The sequence below is a fragment of the Astyanax mexicanus genome, chromosome 2 (assembly GCF_023375975.1).
Source record: "Astyanax mexicanus isolate ESR-SI-001 chromosome 2, AstMex3_surface, whole genome shotgun sequence".
Lineage (NCBI taxonomy): Eukaryota > Metazoa > Chordata > Actinopteri > Characiformes > Acestrorhamphidae > Astyanax > Astyanax mexicanus.
In genome coordinates, this window is record NC_064409.1 from 69,332,601 (window position 1) to 69,347,924 (window position 15,324).

General features: G+C 38.6%; 1 protein-coding gene across 5 annotated transcripts in view; it reads left to right on the forward strand.

Moving 5' to 3' along the window:
• Window positions 1-15,324, forward strand: part of enox2 (ecto-NOX disulfide-thiol exchanger 2) — a 381,399-nt gene that overhangs the window by 317,727 nt on the left and 48,348 nt on the right. For all 5 annotated transcript variants that reach the window (XM_049474865.1, XM_049474866.1, XM_049474867.1 and 2 more), the window contains one exon: window positions 8,061-8,167. In XM_049474865.1, the coding sequence (XP_049330822.1) occupies window positions 8,061-8,167 (107 nt within the window). The remainder of the gene's footprint in view (window positions 1-8,060; window positions 8,168-15,324) is intronic.

Sequence of the window (15,324 nt, forward strand, 5' to 3'; positions counted from 1 at the left end):
GTCTACAGCTGATTATTCTAAGGTTAAAAGCTGAATCTGTGCCAAACTCAAATTTACACTTTGTTAAAAGTCCCTGACTAGAACTCATAATACACTACTAAGACCTTTAGAATCATCTCTGACCCCTTATCACTTGTCACTTCAACTGTCCTCATAGTTTAAACTACATAAAACCCAAAGATTTAGACATTTGAACCCCTTGAACCTCGTAATTGCCGCTTGCATCTGTATTATCGTACTGGTATTAATCTGCATTAGTTTTCACTCTTTCTTTAGGGAGTGATAAGGTGCTCACTTACATTTACATTTCTTAAAATACTGTTATGATTATCTTATTTTGTCTAAATTTTAAATGAAGACTTTATTCATGTCTTGACCTTAATAAGTGTCTTATTATCAGAAATGTCAGACTTTTACTTATTTTATTCAATGTCTGCAGCTTATTATTCTAAAGTTAAAAGCTCAATCTGTACAAAACTTAAACTTCCACTTTGATTAAAGTACCAAACTATGACTAAACTAATAGCTTTTGAATCATCATCTCCTGATGACCCTGTATCACTTGTCAAACTAGACATGGCCTCATGGGGTCAATCTGCATTAGGAGCCAAAGAATGGCTCATGCTTGAACCCCGTAATTGCCACTTGCTTTTGCATTATCATATTGTTTTAATCTGCTATTAACTGGTTTCCACTTTGCCTTTATAGAGTAATACAGTGCTCACAGACACTTACAGCTCTGAAAATACTGTTAAAATTATCTTATTTAGCCTCAATTATAAATAAAGGCATTATTCAGTTCCTTGACCCTGTAGTACTTATCCCAACTACTCTTAATTTAAACTGCATTAGGACCCAAAGAATGGCTTGTACTTCAATCCCATAGTTGCAAAGTAAATCTACAGCTCTAGATAAAATTCAGCTTTTGAATCAGTTTCTCAGATTTTGCTATTTATAGGTTTATGTTTAAGTAAAATGAACATTGTTGTTTTATTCTATAAACTACAGACAACATTTCTCCCAAATTCCAAATAAAAATATTGTCATTTAGAGCATTTATTTGCAGAAAATAAGAAATGGCTGAAATAACAAAAAAGATGCAGAGCTTTCAGATCTCAAATAATGCAAAGAAAACAAGTTCATATTCATAAAGATTTAGTAGTTTAGAAATCAATATTTGGTGGAATAAGCCTGGTTTTAATCACAGTTGTCATGCATCTCCTTTCATGCGGACTCCTCCACCAGTTTTACACACTGCTTTTGGATACCTTTATGCCACTCCTGATGTGAAAATTCAAGCAGTTCAGCTTGGTTTGGTGACTTGTGATTATCCATCTTCCTCTTGATTATATTCCAGAAGACAGATGTTGGGAAAGTCATTCACCTCTTGCAGCTTCACAACTCACTATTGTCATTTTCTATTCACAAGTCTGTCATGACTATGGAAGACCCCCTATACAGATGTTACCATTTCATTTTTTAATCCCACAGAGCAGGTTTATTAGCAGTTTCATTGAGATAGTAGATACATACATTACAGTCTACATACAGTATATGTAAGGTCATTTTTCAGTGAAGATTGGAGTCCAATGAGTGCTTTTGCTTTTAAAGGCTATCACATTTCCCAGATTTTGCTGTTAGTGTGGTTTCTCCACTGCATAACCCCCCTCTCCCCCTAATGCCCCTTGTGAGGTTATTCCAGTAAAGCTAGAGACTCTCACTTAAGACAGAATTCACACGAGGCAGCGTCTCATAACTGATCAAAACTCTGATTTATTAGATTTATTATTGTGGAATTGCAGCTCGCTTAAGCAAATCTGTTCACCAGCGGAATGTATCTGTCACTTTAATGCCAAGTGAAATGTCATTTTTTACACACGTTTTATCACTGAGATTATTTAACTTGACAGGAAATTAATGAGGTAGGACTAACCTCCCCTGGTATTTAGTGCAGTCTCCCCCTGTTTTATCAGGAGAAGACAGACACGTCAACAGTGTGAAGTGATTCTATCAGTAAGGAGAGGAATAAGCCCATAAAATACAGAGCTGTAGCATAAGCATGCATTACGATTACCAACAAAAAAATATACACTCTACACAGTACTGAGGACAAATTCTAGGCACCTCAGACATTCATGATTCTATTTATAATTCATTGTTTTTATAATTTTATAATTTATAATTCAAGTGTTTTTTGTTTGTAAATCTCCAGATCACATGAGAACATATACAGGTAAACATAAATACAGTAAAATGTAACAAGAATTTCTCATTTTGAAGAAAGTAGCTAAGGTCTAATTTAGCTAAGATCTAGTTTGTTAGTTTAAGAAGCTGATGAGTTTTTGCACAGTTGCTAGGTAGTTGTTTTGTATTTCAGGTGGTTGCTGTGGTGTTACTTAATGCATACTTAATGCTAATACAGCTCTGGAAAAAAATTAGACCACTTTAGTTTCTGAATCAGTTTCTCTGATTTTGCTATTTATAGGTATATGTTTTGGTAAAAAGAACATTGTTGTTTTATTCTATAAACTACAGACAACTTTTCTCCCAAATTCCAAATAGAAATAATCCAAAGAAAACAAGATCATATTCAAGTTTTAAGAGTTCAGAAAATCAATATTTGGTGGAATAAACCTGTTTTGTAATCACAGTTTTCATGCATCTTGGCATCATGTTCTCCTCCACCAGTCTTACACACTGCTTTTGGTTAACGTTATGCAACTCCTGGTGCAAAAATTCAAGCAGTTCAGTTTGGTTTGATGGCTTGTGATCATCCATCTTCCTCTTGATTACATTCCAGAGGTTTTTAATTTGATAAAATCAAAGAAACTCATTATTTTTAAGTGGTCTTTAATTTTTTTCCAGAGCTGTATGTCCCATGTAATTGCTATGATTTTGCTAGTTGATTGTTTTTGTGTTCCAGGTGGTTACTGTGGTGCTACTATGTACTTTATGCTAATGAATTTGAGGTAGTTGCTATGATGTTGCTAGGTGGTTGCTTAGGTGTTGCAAAGACAGTTCCTATTATCCCCAGTTAAAGTTGGTTGCAGTGAAGTGCCATGGAGTTGGTTAGTGGATGTTAGACAGTTGCTATGGTATTCTTGGTGGCTTCTGTGGTTTTGGTGAGCAGTTGCCTTGATATTGCTTCGTGGTTTCTAGGGTTGCTTGAGTATCCCAGATGGTTGTTCTTTTAGGTATCTCAGGTGGTCTCTCATTATTGTTACGTTCAAACACTCTATTCATTCCTATAATCCATTGCAATGCTCTGAGATAGATAGATAGATAGATAGATAGATAGATAGATAGATAGATAGATAGATAGATAGATAGATAGATAGATAGATAGATAGATAGATAGATAGATAGATAGATAGATAGATAGATAGATAGATAGTAGAAACAAACAACAATAATAGGGGTAGTACAGTAAGAGAGCACAGTTAGAAATAGAAGACTATATTTTAAGGCTATAAGACTAAGATTCTAAACTGAGATTTGAAATATTAACTATACCTGATAAGATATAAATAAAATAAAATAAAAAAAACCTTAACAAGAAGATTGATGTGATATTTAATTGCAAGATATGCAATTAAAATATGGCAAAAAATAGAAATTAAAATGAAATAATATTATCTTAATAATAAAAATAATCATTGTATTAATCCTTTATTAATTAATTAATTACGGCAAATCATTTCAAATTTGAAAACATCAACATGCCTTATGGTGGAAAGAGAGTGGTGGGAAAAAAAAAATCCTGTTTGTTTATCAGCATCGTGTATCCTGATACAGAGCTCTGAAGCAGACTGTGTGTTACCGTAAACAAGGTGCAATCTGCTCCACCATATTGGATGTTTTATAGCGAGGCCTGATCAGCATATTGCTCTGTTGCATTAAACAAGGAGTCAGGTTAGCGGCGCATACATTACACCTGACTTAGCCTGCCACCCAGGCTCCTCGCGTTTCCGCCAATCCACTGACCTTTTAGCGGGCTACTATTGATGGGAAGCAGAATAGAGAAGAATGGTGTAAAATGACTGCAGCGCGCCGTGTGAAGAGCGGTTTTATCAGGAGCTGAGCTAAGAAACCAGATTGATTTTTACACTAGTCTGCTGAAGTCATCAGCAATGAGCTTCACACATGAATGGAGGTGGTCAAATAGTTGATAGCTTTGCTGTATCTGGTAAATCTTAGCCTGAGATCAAAAAAAGTCACTATTCAGGTATTTTATCAGAGTCTCTCACATGTACACACACGCGCACACACACACCGAGGCAGCCTGACATGCACTGATTCAGGAAAGCATGCACACACGTAAGCACAAACATGCTATTTTCCGTGCCTTCTCAATCGATCCCCTCCATCAAATTAAAGGACGCTGAAGTCGCTATCGATCTTGAAGCAGTACTCTAGCTCCAGCTCGCCTGGGCCTTGGACTCAGCCTTGCCAGTCCTATTGACTCCCATGGGTTTATTAGCATCCCCCCTATCCCCTCACCACCCCTCTCCATCCCCCTAGTGAAGCAGACGGATGGAGAGAGAGAGAGAGACTGCAAAAAATAAATAAATAAATAAATAAGAATCTGTGAAAAGCCTTCCTACACGTCATTAAAAAGGTGAAAACTAGCGAGTGATCATAGGGAATCTCTGTTAAAACACTTCATTGCAAGAAAGCAGATGGCATGAGCATGCTCGGCTCTGCTATCAGCACCGATCACGTGTCTATCAATCCGTTATCACTGCAGACGCTGTGCTGGAGATGACAGCACACATGGTTCCTCCCATTCTCAGAAGAACTGATGTTTGGCACAGCATGGAGAGGTGCAATCTCACAATGCTCAGAGAACACTTACCATACAGCAACACTGTCAGAATGATTGAAGCTACAACTGCTTTATACTTTAATCTGATGAGGAATGCACTGGCACTTATGTTCTGCACCTATATAGCAATCATAGCATATAGCGATGATCTCGGCCGTGTTTGGCATCTGAAGCCTAACCCTGCGTTCACACTGGAAAATGACAAAGTGACAGGCAGCCGCTCATTTCCTATGGCAGGGCGTGATTTGTTGGCACGATGCGCAAGATGCAAAGCGGCAGAGCGACAAGCGATACGGAGTTGAAATTTTCCTTACTTCATGCAAATTAATTATGATGCAGTAAAGCAACATTCCAACCCGATTGGCTACTAGCATGTCTTTGGACCTATCACATACAAGGCAGTTTGAGGTCCTCAAGCTTCTGCTCTCTGAACTTTTGGTTTCTTTCGTATTTTGTTCCTAATATTGTAGAGAAAAGCTCAGGTAAATCATAGAAACAGCCAAGAGTCTAGCAAGCTTGGTATTCATAGCTGCAGAATAAAGTGTCCAAGTGAGTCCTAATATTTATACCCTATTTATTCCCTCCAAAATGTATATATTTTCAATCAGGAATAAAATTAGTGGATGGTGAATGTTATATATATATATGTCTAATGAAACACAAGTATTTCCATTTTTATCGATTTTTAGTTTACTACATAATTTGAACAGACAAACTGTCCCTTGCACTGTGCCATAATTTCTTGATGAACAGACCAATAGAAACCTGTAAAGTTGGTGTTTTGGAGATAAGTGTTTTTCATACATATATATATATATATATATATATATAAAACATTCACTGTGTCTTATTAAAATAATATATTTTTTAAACTTTTTTGTGATCTTAATGTAGTCACCAAATACGATTTTAATACATTATTACACAATTTAATACATTTACTAAATAATGTTTTTAAGGGCTGCGTTGAGCTTTGACATGCCTACAAGCGACAAACGCGGGGCGGCACGATCGTCTCGTCACGTTCCAATGTAAACACAGGATCATGGAGCACTAAACTCCCTGATCTTTACTGACTCTTCCCTCAGCTCAAATTTGAAAAATGGGAGGGAAGGTTTGAGAGGGGCACCTACAGGACAGGGAGAGCTCTGTGCCTCTGATAGCAGTGAGACGCAGATGGTTGTACATCACCAGGGGGGCGGTATTGTATATTGATTGATTTGCATGTTGTAAGCATCCGCGTACCAAAGTACACAAACGCATCACCTATAGCACAGTTAAACCTGAGAGAAGAGCACTGCAGAGGCAGAACTTGCCACAATAAAAGCATTTTTTAAAGCTTAGGAAAGGTTTACACAATTTTAAGCAGGACTGGTATGTTTTATTACTTCAAAAGAACACATTTCAGCTTTTAATGAAAAAATTATGTTTTATGGTTTAGTGGCTTTTTAAGGCCTCTTAGCATGTTATGACATTCTCTGATATACTGATATCTACCAAGGCAAGAGGAGGAATGCAGGTAAAAAATAATATGAGGGAACGTTTTTTAAATTTGTGTTTTCTTCATGTATATTGTTTTATTTGTGTGTATTTTATGGTTAGTTTGACTATAAAAAAGAGATTAGATTAGAATCAGAAGGACCCAAATAGTCCAAAAATGAAATTTTAGCTTTCTACAGTTAATTTTCAGTAAACTAGTTTCATCTGAAAATCTGTTAGAATAGGGCTCCGAGTGGTCCCTGTCATGCAGCTTGGCATCAGCTGCCAGAGCCCTGAGAGAGCACAATTGGCCTTGCTGTCTCTGGGTGGGTAGATGGTGCTCTCTCTCCACATCACTCCAAAGGGTGATGTCGCTCAGCACAAGGCACCTGTGAGCTGATTTATCGGGACTGAGTCGCTGCGCTTTCCTCCGAGCGCGCTGTGATTCTACTCTGCAGTCTTGCATCAGTTTAAAAGAGGCAGAGTCTTTACCCTCCTGGTGTTGGGGTATTACTTACCAGTGAGTACATTGTAAATTGGGAAGAAAATGGGATAAAACTTTTTAAAAAATCTAATTCAATTTTTTTTTTTTCTTAAGACTCATATGAGTCTTAAGAGGTTAACCATGACCAAGCAGTTATCTACTAAAGCAGTGAAAGTAAACAGAAAACATGTAATTTACCGGTAATTTAGTTTTTGTTTGTGTGTGTAGGGCATGGTCTACTGATCCGTCACACAGGCACACGGCTACGTCTGTGAAGGGGATTCCTGAGGGGTTTAGGCTATTTCTGATTTACACATCAAAGTGTCAGATCAGTGTTAAAGAGGAAACGAAGGTGTTCAGTCGTGTGCACGAGGAGATCGGATGCTGTGAGTAGATTTCTCAGACATCTCGCTGCTTTAAAAACAGAGTGTCTAGCCAAACGTTCACTCTGTTCCTGTCATCTCGCTCTCCGCGTTCCTCTGCTAGAGACCTTCTGCTGCGTACGTCTCGTCTCCCAACCTCTCGGACCTAGCGCGGCCTGATTGGTTGTCTCATCTCTCATTTCCGAGTAGATGAACCCATTTCTGTGAGGGTGTGCTCTAATGAGTTGACACAAGGCGAGACGTCCTCACTAATCCACGCACGTGGCAAAGTAATGATGTGCCGGCTCGCCGCAGATGAAAAGCGCATCTCATTAGCTTTCCGAATCTACCTGCTTCTTTAGGAACCGGAGAGATCCTTTTGATTATCACATCTGCTGCTTCTGAGCTTCCGCGGGGGTGAGAGGTGATGCGGTAATTAAAAAAAAAAGAGTGAGAATGAAGGAATCACTTTGCTCATGTGGTTTTATATCACTCTCTCTTTTTCTTTCTTTTTCTCTATCTATCTGTCTGTTTCTCTCGCTCTATTTTAGAGAGCTTTAACATCACACCATGTTTTCATGTGGGAGATCCTAATCGTGTCCTCAAAGGAGAAGTTGAACAGAAGTTTCCAGAGTGGTCTTGCACTTGCACTGGGCGCACAGATCAAAAAACCCAGCTATCTGCCCCCGTCTCTGAAGTATTAAAGGCTAGTCCACCCATTTAAACTAGTCACCCATGCTCAGTGTTGTTGCAGTAGAGAGGGAGAGTAGGGGGAAGAAAAGTAAGCTCACATGCCTTCCTATCTGACACCAGTTTTTTTCCACTCCTCTGCTCCTTCCCAATCGCCCCTTCTCTCTCTCTCTTTCTTTGTGGATGGTACAAACTGGCCCCCTGCGTCCCCCTGCCACAGTTGAGCAGATTGTGTCTGTATTCCACGCTTCTTCCAAACAAAAGGCATGGGACCATTTCTCCAAAGCCCAGCGCAAGAACCTGGACATGTGGCGCAAGCAAGCAGAGGTTGGTGTTTTCACTTTTGCTTCGTTCTGTTTTCAGTGAATATGTTTACACTTCATACCCGTACCAGTACAACCCCATTTCTAAAAAAGAAAAAAAAAAGTGTAAATGAATGCAAATAAAAAAAGAATGCCGTGGTTTGCAAATGTCAGAGACCTCTACAACATAGAACACATATCAGATGTTAAAAGGAAGACATTGTACCATTTAATAAAATATTAGTATAGTTTAGTATTAACTTAAAAGCAGCTATAAATCTCTGAAACGTTGAGATGCTGCAACAAAATGCTGGAAAAGTAAACTGTCTAAATATGTTCCTCAAAAAACTATTTTAAAGACTTTAAATGTCTCACCATCTGTAGTACATAATATCGTCACTAGATTTAGAGAATCTGAAGATATCTCTGTGCTCAAGCTACTAGGAAATATTGGCTAACAGTAAATATTGGATGCTGGTGATCTTTGGGCCCTCAGGTAGCACAGTGGACTGAATGGGCCCAAGAGCACTTCCAGAATTAATTTTCTGTTAAAACAAATGCAAGTTAAAGCTTTCTTATCTTGCAAAAAAGAAAAGCCTGATATCACTAAGATCCAGAAACAACACTATCTTAGGGTTAGGTTGCAAATTGCTCCTAATGCAGCACTTACTTTTGTTGCCCCATCCCAACTTTTTTGAGATGTGTTTTGTCATAAAGTTGTAAATGAGTTAGGGCGTTTTCACACCAGCACTTATTGGTCCGGTTAAAACAGACTCTAGTTTGTTTGTATCATGAGTGCAGTTTGATTGAGTAGGTGTGAAAACAGTAATCACACTCTGGTACGGATCAGAACAACTGGACCAAGACCAGCGAAAGGAGGTCTAAAACGAACTCTGGTGTGGTTCGCTTGTGGTGAGAATGTGATCCGTATATAAAATATACTCATTTTATTTGAGCTAAACTGCTGATAAGGCGCACTTTAATCTGATATATACTAGCCAGATAATGCTAATTACCACAGCTATAAACAAATGCTGCTCAATGCTGTTTACACATGCAGTATGTGCTGCGTTCACTGCTCACACCTGCACGACTCCATTTACTACATGTACTGTACATCTGCGCTGCACAATGGTTACTGTGGAAAGCACTTTCACAGTGTTTTTAATAAAAAGTGCAGCACAGATGTAGTGAATGTATTAAATGCTGCACATACTGCATGTGTAAACAGCATGGAGCAGAGACAGCATTTGTTCATAGCTGTGATAATTAGCCTTGGTATTAAAGCAGCTTCACACTGCACAGATATTTGCGCTGGAACACAGAATCTTCTTGCTATATATTTTTTCTTTGCTCCCGCTCCAGACAGCACTGACCAATCAGAGGAGACAATGTGTTCACATGGTTTATTAGTGCGCATTTTGGTGCGTTTAGTTTTATGTCTGTGTGAAAACAAACCAAACAGAGGGAGAAATGCTCCAAATAAACAAACTCATCAACTGATCCAGACCATAAAAACCAACTACAGGTGTAAAAACACTCTAAACATCTTAGCAACTTTCAACATCTGTGAACTTATTTGTTCTATGTTCTATGGTGAATAAAATATTAGTCTATTAAAAAATGCTATTAATTGCATTCTGTTTTTATTAACATTTTTTTTTTTTTACATCTTCTTGACAGAATCCCAAGCTTTTTTTTTTTTTTTTTTTTGGAACTGGGGTTGTTGTACATTTATACTGCACACTGATCCATTAGCCCTCTTACCCTAACCATTACCCTTCCACTCCTACTCCATTTCCCCTGGCCTCGCTCTCGCTCAGTCTCCATTCAGCCACATGTTGAGTGGAGGCCATATGCTCTCTCCTAACTCGAACATTAATTAGCTCCTAAGCAGGGATGGATGCAGGCATGCAGGGATATTGGAAACGGCATAAGCTCTCAGTCTCCCTTGGGCCCAATCCTGTTCTCTCATTTGTACCTCAACCTCTTGTTTTCTAATTTCACCCCACCCCCTTGAAACTGGGTTATCCTCCCTCTAAAAAAAGGGACGACCTTTAAAAAAAAACTTAAAAGTTGATATAAATTAATTAGAATATTGCTTTGTGCACTTCTAGCAGACGACCCTGCCAGTCTGTTGTGATTCAGTGAATTAACCTAGCTTAATTTAGTACATCGTATCGCTTCAAATTACAAATTACAGCCCACTTCTTATAAGTTCTCTGTAAAGGTTAGTTATTCACTAGCTTCTTCTTCATTTAATTTATCCAGTTCCACCTTAAATTATACATCATCCTCAAAATGTGACAGAATGTAACATGGAACTAGATAATCTTTTATAACTTTTTTTTCTACATTTTTCCACACTGTGAATAGAGCCACAGTTATCAACGCATTGGTCACTGAATCATTAAACTAAGGTAATGCAGTTGTTATCGTAACTTATATCAATAAAAATACTACGTTAGAGGCTTTCTTTAATCACTTTGGTTGCCGTCATCTTGCTGGTAATTTTTCGTAACCTTCAGTTTGGGGGCAGTGTAGCTCCAACACTTCACAAGGTAGGGTTTAGTGGTAGAAGCAGTGATAAAATGTAAATTGGCCTTGGTCTTCGCTGTAACTAAACTGTAGCCGTAATCACCAGAGATGGCCCCCCAGCACCCTGCAGCTCAGAACCCCTTTAGCAGGTAACTCACCTTAGCGAGCACTCGCCGAGTACGGCTCGGCCCCGGTCCCTTTTCATCACAGATTTATCATAGGGAGCCCTGGGGCTCTACTCCAGATCAGTCAGTGCAGTCAGACACTCACTGCCTCCTCACGTACTCCCCATACAGCCTGTGCTGCTGCGCTTTCTTACTCAAGGAAAACTTTTCTTTTTCTCAACCGTTTTATATATATGATTTTTATTTCTTTCTATTTGGATGAGATTTGAAAAGCTAGGACACCAGATCAACGTCTGTGTGGTGTTAATTAATGAGCTCCAGCGACATGGTTCTGTTTTGTTGTTTCCTGTACGCATGAGGAGGCTGATGAAGAGTAACTCTGTTGTGATTTTCTGGTCATTCGGTAAGTGTCGAGACCTAACTCTGGGCTCCAGTGAGCGGAGACCAAATCTGGTGTGTAATTAACATCACAATTTCAATATTTCTCGCTGCCGCAGAGATCAGCGTTTACATGGATCACAGGGCTGATTTAGTGATTCGCCTCTAATAATGAAAATGAGCTGGGAAATGAACTTCTTTTGCAAGTAAGAAAAAATACAGACCCAACAAGAACAGAATTGTTCTTTTTCTTTAAGATCAGCGTTTTACAATCCTGGTCCTAAAAGCACCCTCCTAAATTTACTGGGCAGGGTGCCTCCAGGATCAAGGATAACATAGCTTCACATTACATAGCATAACATTTTAGATGTTTTGAGAATAAACATTAAACCATGAGACTCTTCATCATGAAAGGTAGGTGTTCTAATGTTAGTTTCATTTTGTATATGAATCTATTTTCCTTGTGTTTTTTTTTTTATTTAATGAATGTGATTAGGGTTGTAAGACAATATTGAAATACTATTATAGTATTAAATCATCATGGTGTTATGTTTTATGTTTTACAACACTCTTTCCATTCCTAAAATCACAGTATTGATTTATAATTATTAGTTTACATGTAAAGGTTGGTGGCAGTCAGTTCATTTGTCTTGTGTTTAATCACCTTCAGATCTCACTGTTCTGATTGGATAAAGACAATCTTCCCTTTACTCCTATTTTGTGCATATAATTTGTTTTGAGCTTGAGTTTTCCTAAAATTCAATAAAAAAATGCTAAATTTGCCAATTTGTCATTATGCTTCACAATACAGTGACATTCCAGGAATAGTACAGGAATTATTATTATTATTATTATTATTATTATTATTATTGTTGTGTCCCATGACTTTTGCCATGTTCCATGGAAGTGAAAGAATGTGCACAGCCTCTTTGATATTTGTGTGGACTGCCTGTATTGAATCACATGTCTGTTGGCACAGGCAATTCTAGCTAGACCATCGGTCTCCCACTGTGCCAATACACTGTTGCTTGAGGAATGGTAAATAGTTTCACAACTTAAGCACAAATTCTCAAAAAACTCTTATGATTAATGCTATCTGTGAGCATTCTGGCCAGTGTTGGGTCTCAGTCACAAGATAACACTTAGCAACTTACCTGAATATACTGAATATAGACCAGGTTATTCCATCATTTTATTTTTTTCTTCCTTGATGGCACGAGCATATTCCAAGATGATAATGCCAGGATTGATGGTGCTGGAATTGTGAAAGAGTGATTCAGCATGAGATCATCATTTTCACACATGGATTGAGAGAGTTCACCACAGAGTCCAGGTCTTAACCTCATTGAGAATCTTTGGGATGTGCTGGATGGAGAAGAGCTGCTTTGTGCAGAGGTCAGACTCTACCATCATCAATGCTGCTGCAAGATCTTGGTGAAAAATTAATGCAACACTGGATTGAAATAAATCTTGAGACATTCAAATCAAAGCAATCAAAGCTAAAGGCTGTCCAATTAAATATTAGTGTGTGTGTGTGTGACCTTTTTTGTTGGTCAGGCAGTGTACATACTGTACCATATTGCCAGACCAAGTCACTCTCAAGTTACTCTCTTTGTTATTATGATTATGACAACAAAATTAATGTAGCATTCTTCTTAATTAATCCAGGATGCCCTGATTGACCCCCATATAAGGGATAGACATGTCTGTCCTCAGTAAACCCTTCCTTCCACAGCTGGCCCTTCACTCTAGTTAAATTACTTAGCCTGTATTATACCCTGCCTCACACACCAGTTAGCTACTGTCAATCACAACCACTTCTCGGTTGTGAAACAGCGGGCAGAGCATCCACTGACCTTAGGCTGCAGCTATCAGTGTAATTCCAGGAACACTTATTTTTCCCGCTTCGCTGTGCCGCAGTCTCATTGATGAAGCAGTAATTGCTTCCTGATTGAAGCTGACTGTGGTCAGTCCAGAGAGCAAATCCATGCTTTATGATTTGTATTTAAGTGCAGTTTCCTCTAGCGATGAACATTTCAACCGTTTTTGAATAATTTCATTTTTAAAAAGAACAGGATTCGAATATCCCAACAAGACTTTTTTTTAATATATTATGCTACTACTCCCCATGCTGGTTATGGGGAGAAGGAAAAAAAGACACTGCAGGCCAGATTATTATGAGCCAAAGCACAGTGAGGCACTTATAAGCCTTCAACCTAAATGAAACACTTTAACTTAAATAACACTGCTCAGTCCTGTAGACAATGCACTTCCCGTTGCCATCCATGCTAACTCTTAACAGGGGAGCTTTTTCAGCTCATTAATGTTCCTACTTTCCTACTCTCTCTCCCTTGTTATGCTGTCTCTCTTTTTCCTTGGTTGTTCAAGCATCCCATGCTCCTTCCCCAGATCAGACCCAGGTGTTCCTCATTACGGGGAAGAGCCCTGGCACCTGAGCTGGGAGAGAACTACAGCTCTGCCCCACAGCCTCCTCATTCCCCTGTTTTCATAGCTCAGCCACTCAGATCCAATAGCAGACGGACCTTTGTAGCTGCAATCCAAAATGAGAGGCCTGGCTTGTGAGGCAGTCCCACCATTTCGACACCCTGAGACCATTACAGACCCGAGACAGAAAGCTGCAGTCTCTTTGGGCTCTTTGGAGCCAAGAACAGCATCATGGATGGAGACTATTGCCATGTCAACTGTGAACTCCAGGGTTTTTGGCTCTGCTTTGTTGAGGTTCATCCCACTGTTCCCCTGTGATGTAGTAACAAACAATGCTGTGGGTTTGAACACCTGACCAGCACTGCCCACCAGGACAATAGTGAGTACTATAGTGTAGGGAGTATAGGGTAGTATAGGGAGTATAGTGAATAATATGGAGTATAGTGTATGATACAGAGTATAGGGAGTATAGAGTGTAATATAGACTATAGTGCATGATAGGGAGTAAAGGGCAATATAGGTAAAATAAGGTATAAAAATTAGTATTTGCAGTATAGGGTAGTATAGTGAATATAGTGTATAATATGGAGTATAGTGTATATTAGGCAGTATAGAGTGCTATAGGAAGTATAGTGGATAATACAAAGTATAGGGTATGATGGGGAGTAAAGGGTAGTATAGGTAGTTTAGTGTATAATATGGAGTATAGTGTATGATAGGGTGTATAGGTTAGTTTAGGGAGTAAAGAGTATATTAAGTATACCTGTAGGGTATGATAGGGAGTATGGTGTATAATACGCTGTATATGTGTATAATACAGAGTATAAGTGTATAATGGAGTATAGTGTATAATATGCAGTATATGGTAGTATAGGGAGTATAGTGTATAATACGAAGTATAGGGTATGATAGGTAGTGTATAGTAGTATAAGGAATATAAGTGTATAATGGAGTATAGTGTATTATACGCAGTATAGGGTAGTATAGGGAGTATAGCGTATAATTTGAAGTATAGTATATGATAGTTAGTGTATGGTAAAATAGGGAGTATACGTGTATAATACAGAGTATAGGGTATCATAGAGAGTATAAGGTAGTAAGGGTAATATAAAGAAGCAAAGGGTAGTATTGGGTGGTGTAAGGTAGTGGAGGGAGAATAGTGTAGTATGGGGAGTATATCAGAGTAAAAAGTAATAGATGGAGTATAGAGTTATAGATTAAATATATGGTACTAAAGGGGAGAATAGCAAAGTATATAGAAAAAAGGGTAAGATCATGTGGTATAGGGAGTATGTGGTAGGGTAGTGATGAGCAGTAGATAGTATAGAGTATAGAGTATAGAGTAGTATAGGATAGAATAGGGTAGGAAATGGAGTATAGAGTAGTAAAGGGTAGTATAGGATAGTGTATGGAGTATACAGTAGTAAACATATGCTGGATGGAAAATCCACAAATGCCTATCCCTAATTCCCGCATTCCAGTGTCCCCACCATTTGACCTACTGTAGTCAACTCAATACCTTATAGTTTATTCTGTTAAATTCAGGGTCTCTCTCTCTCTCTCTCTCTCTCTCTCTCTCATGCTATAACACAGTGTGTAATCCCTCACATTGTGCACGTTTTGAAGGCAACCTCCAGCTCCTCTTGAAAGCTCCTCACTAGGAAGCTCCGCACTGTTGGGATTTTCTCGCTGGGGG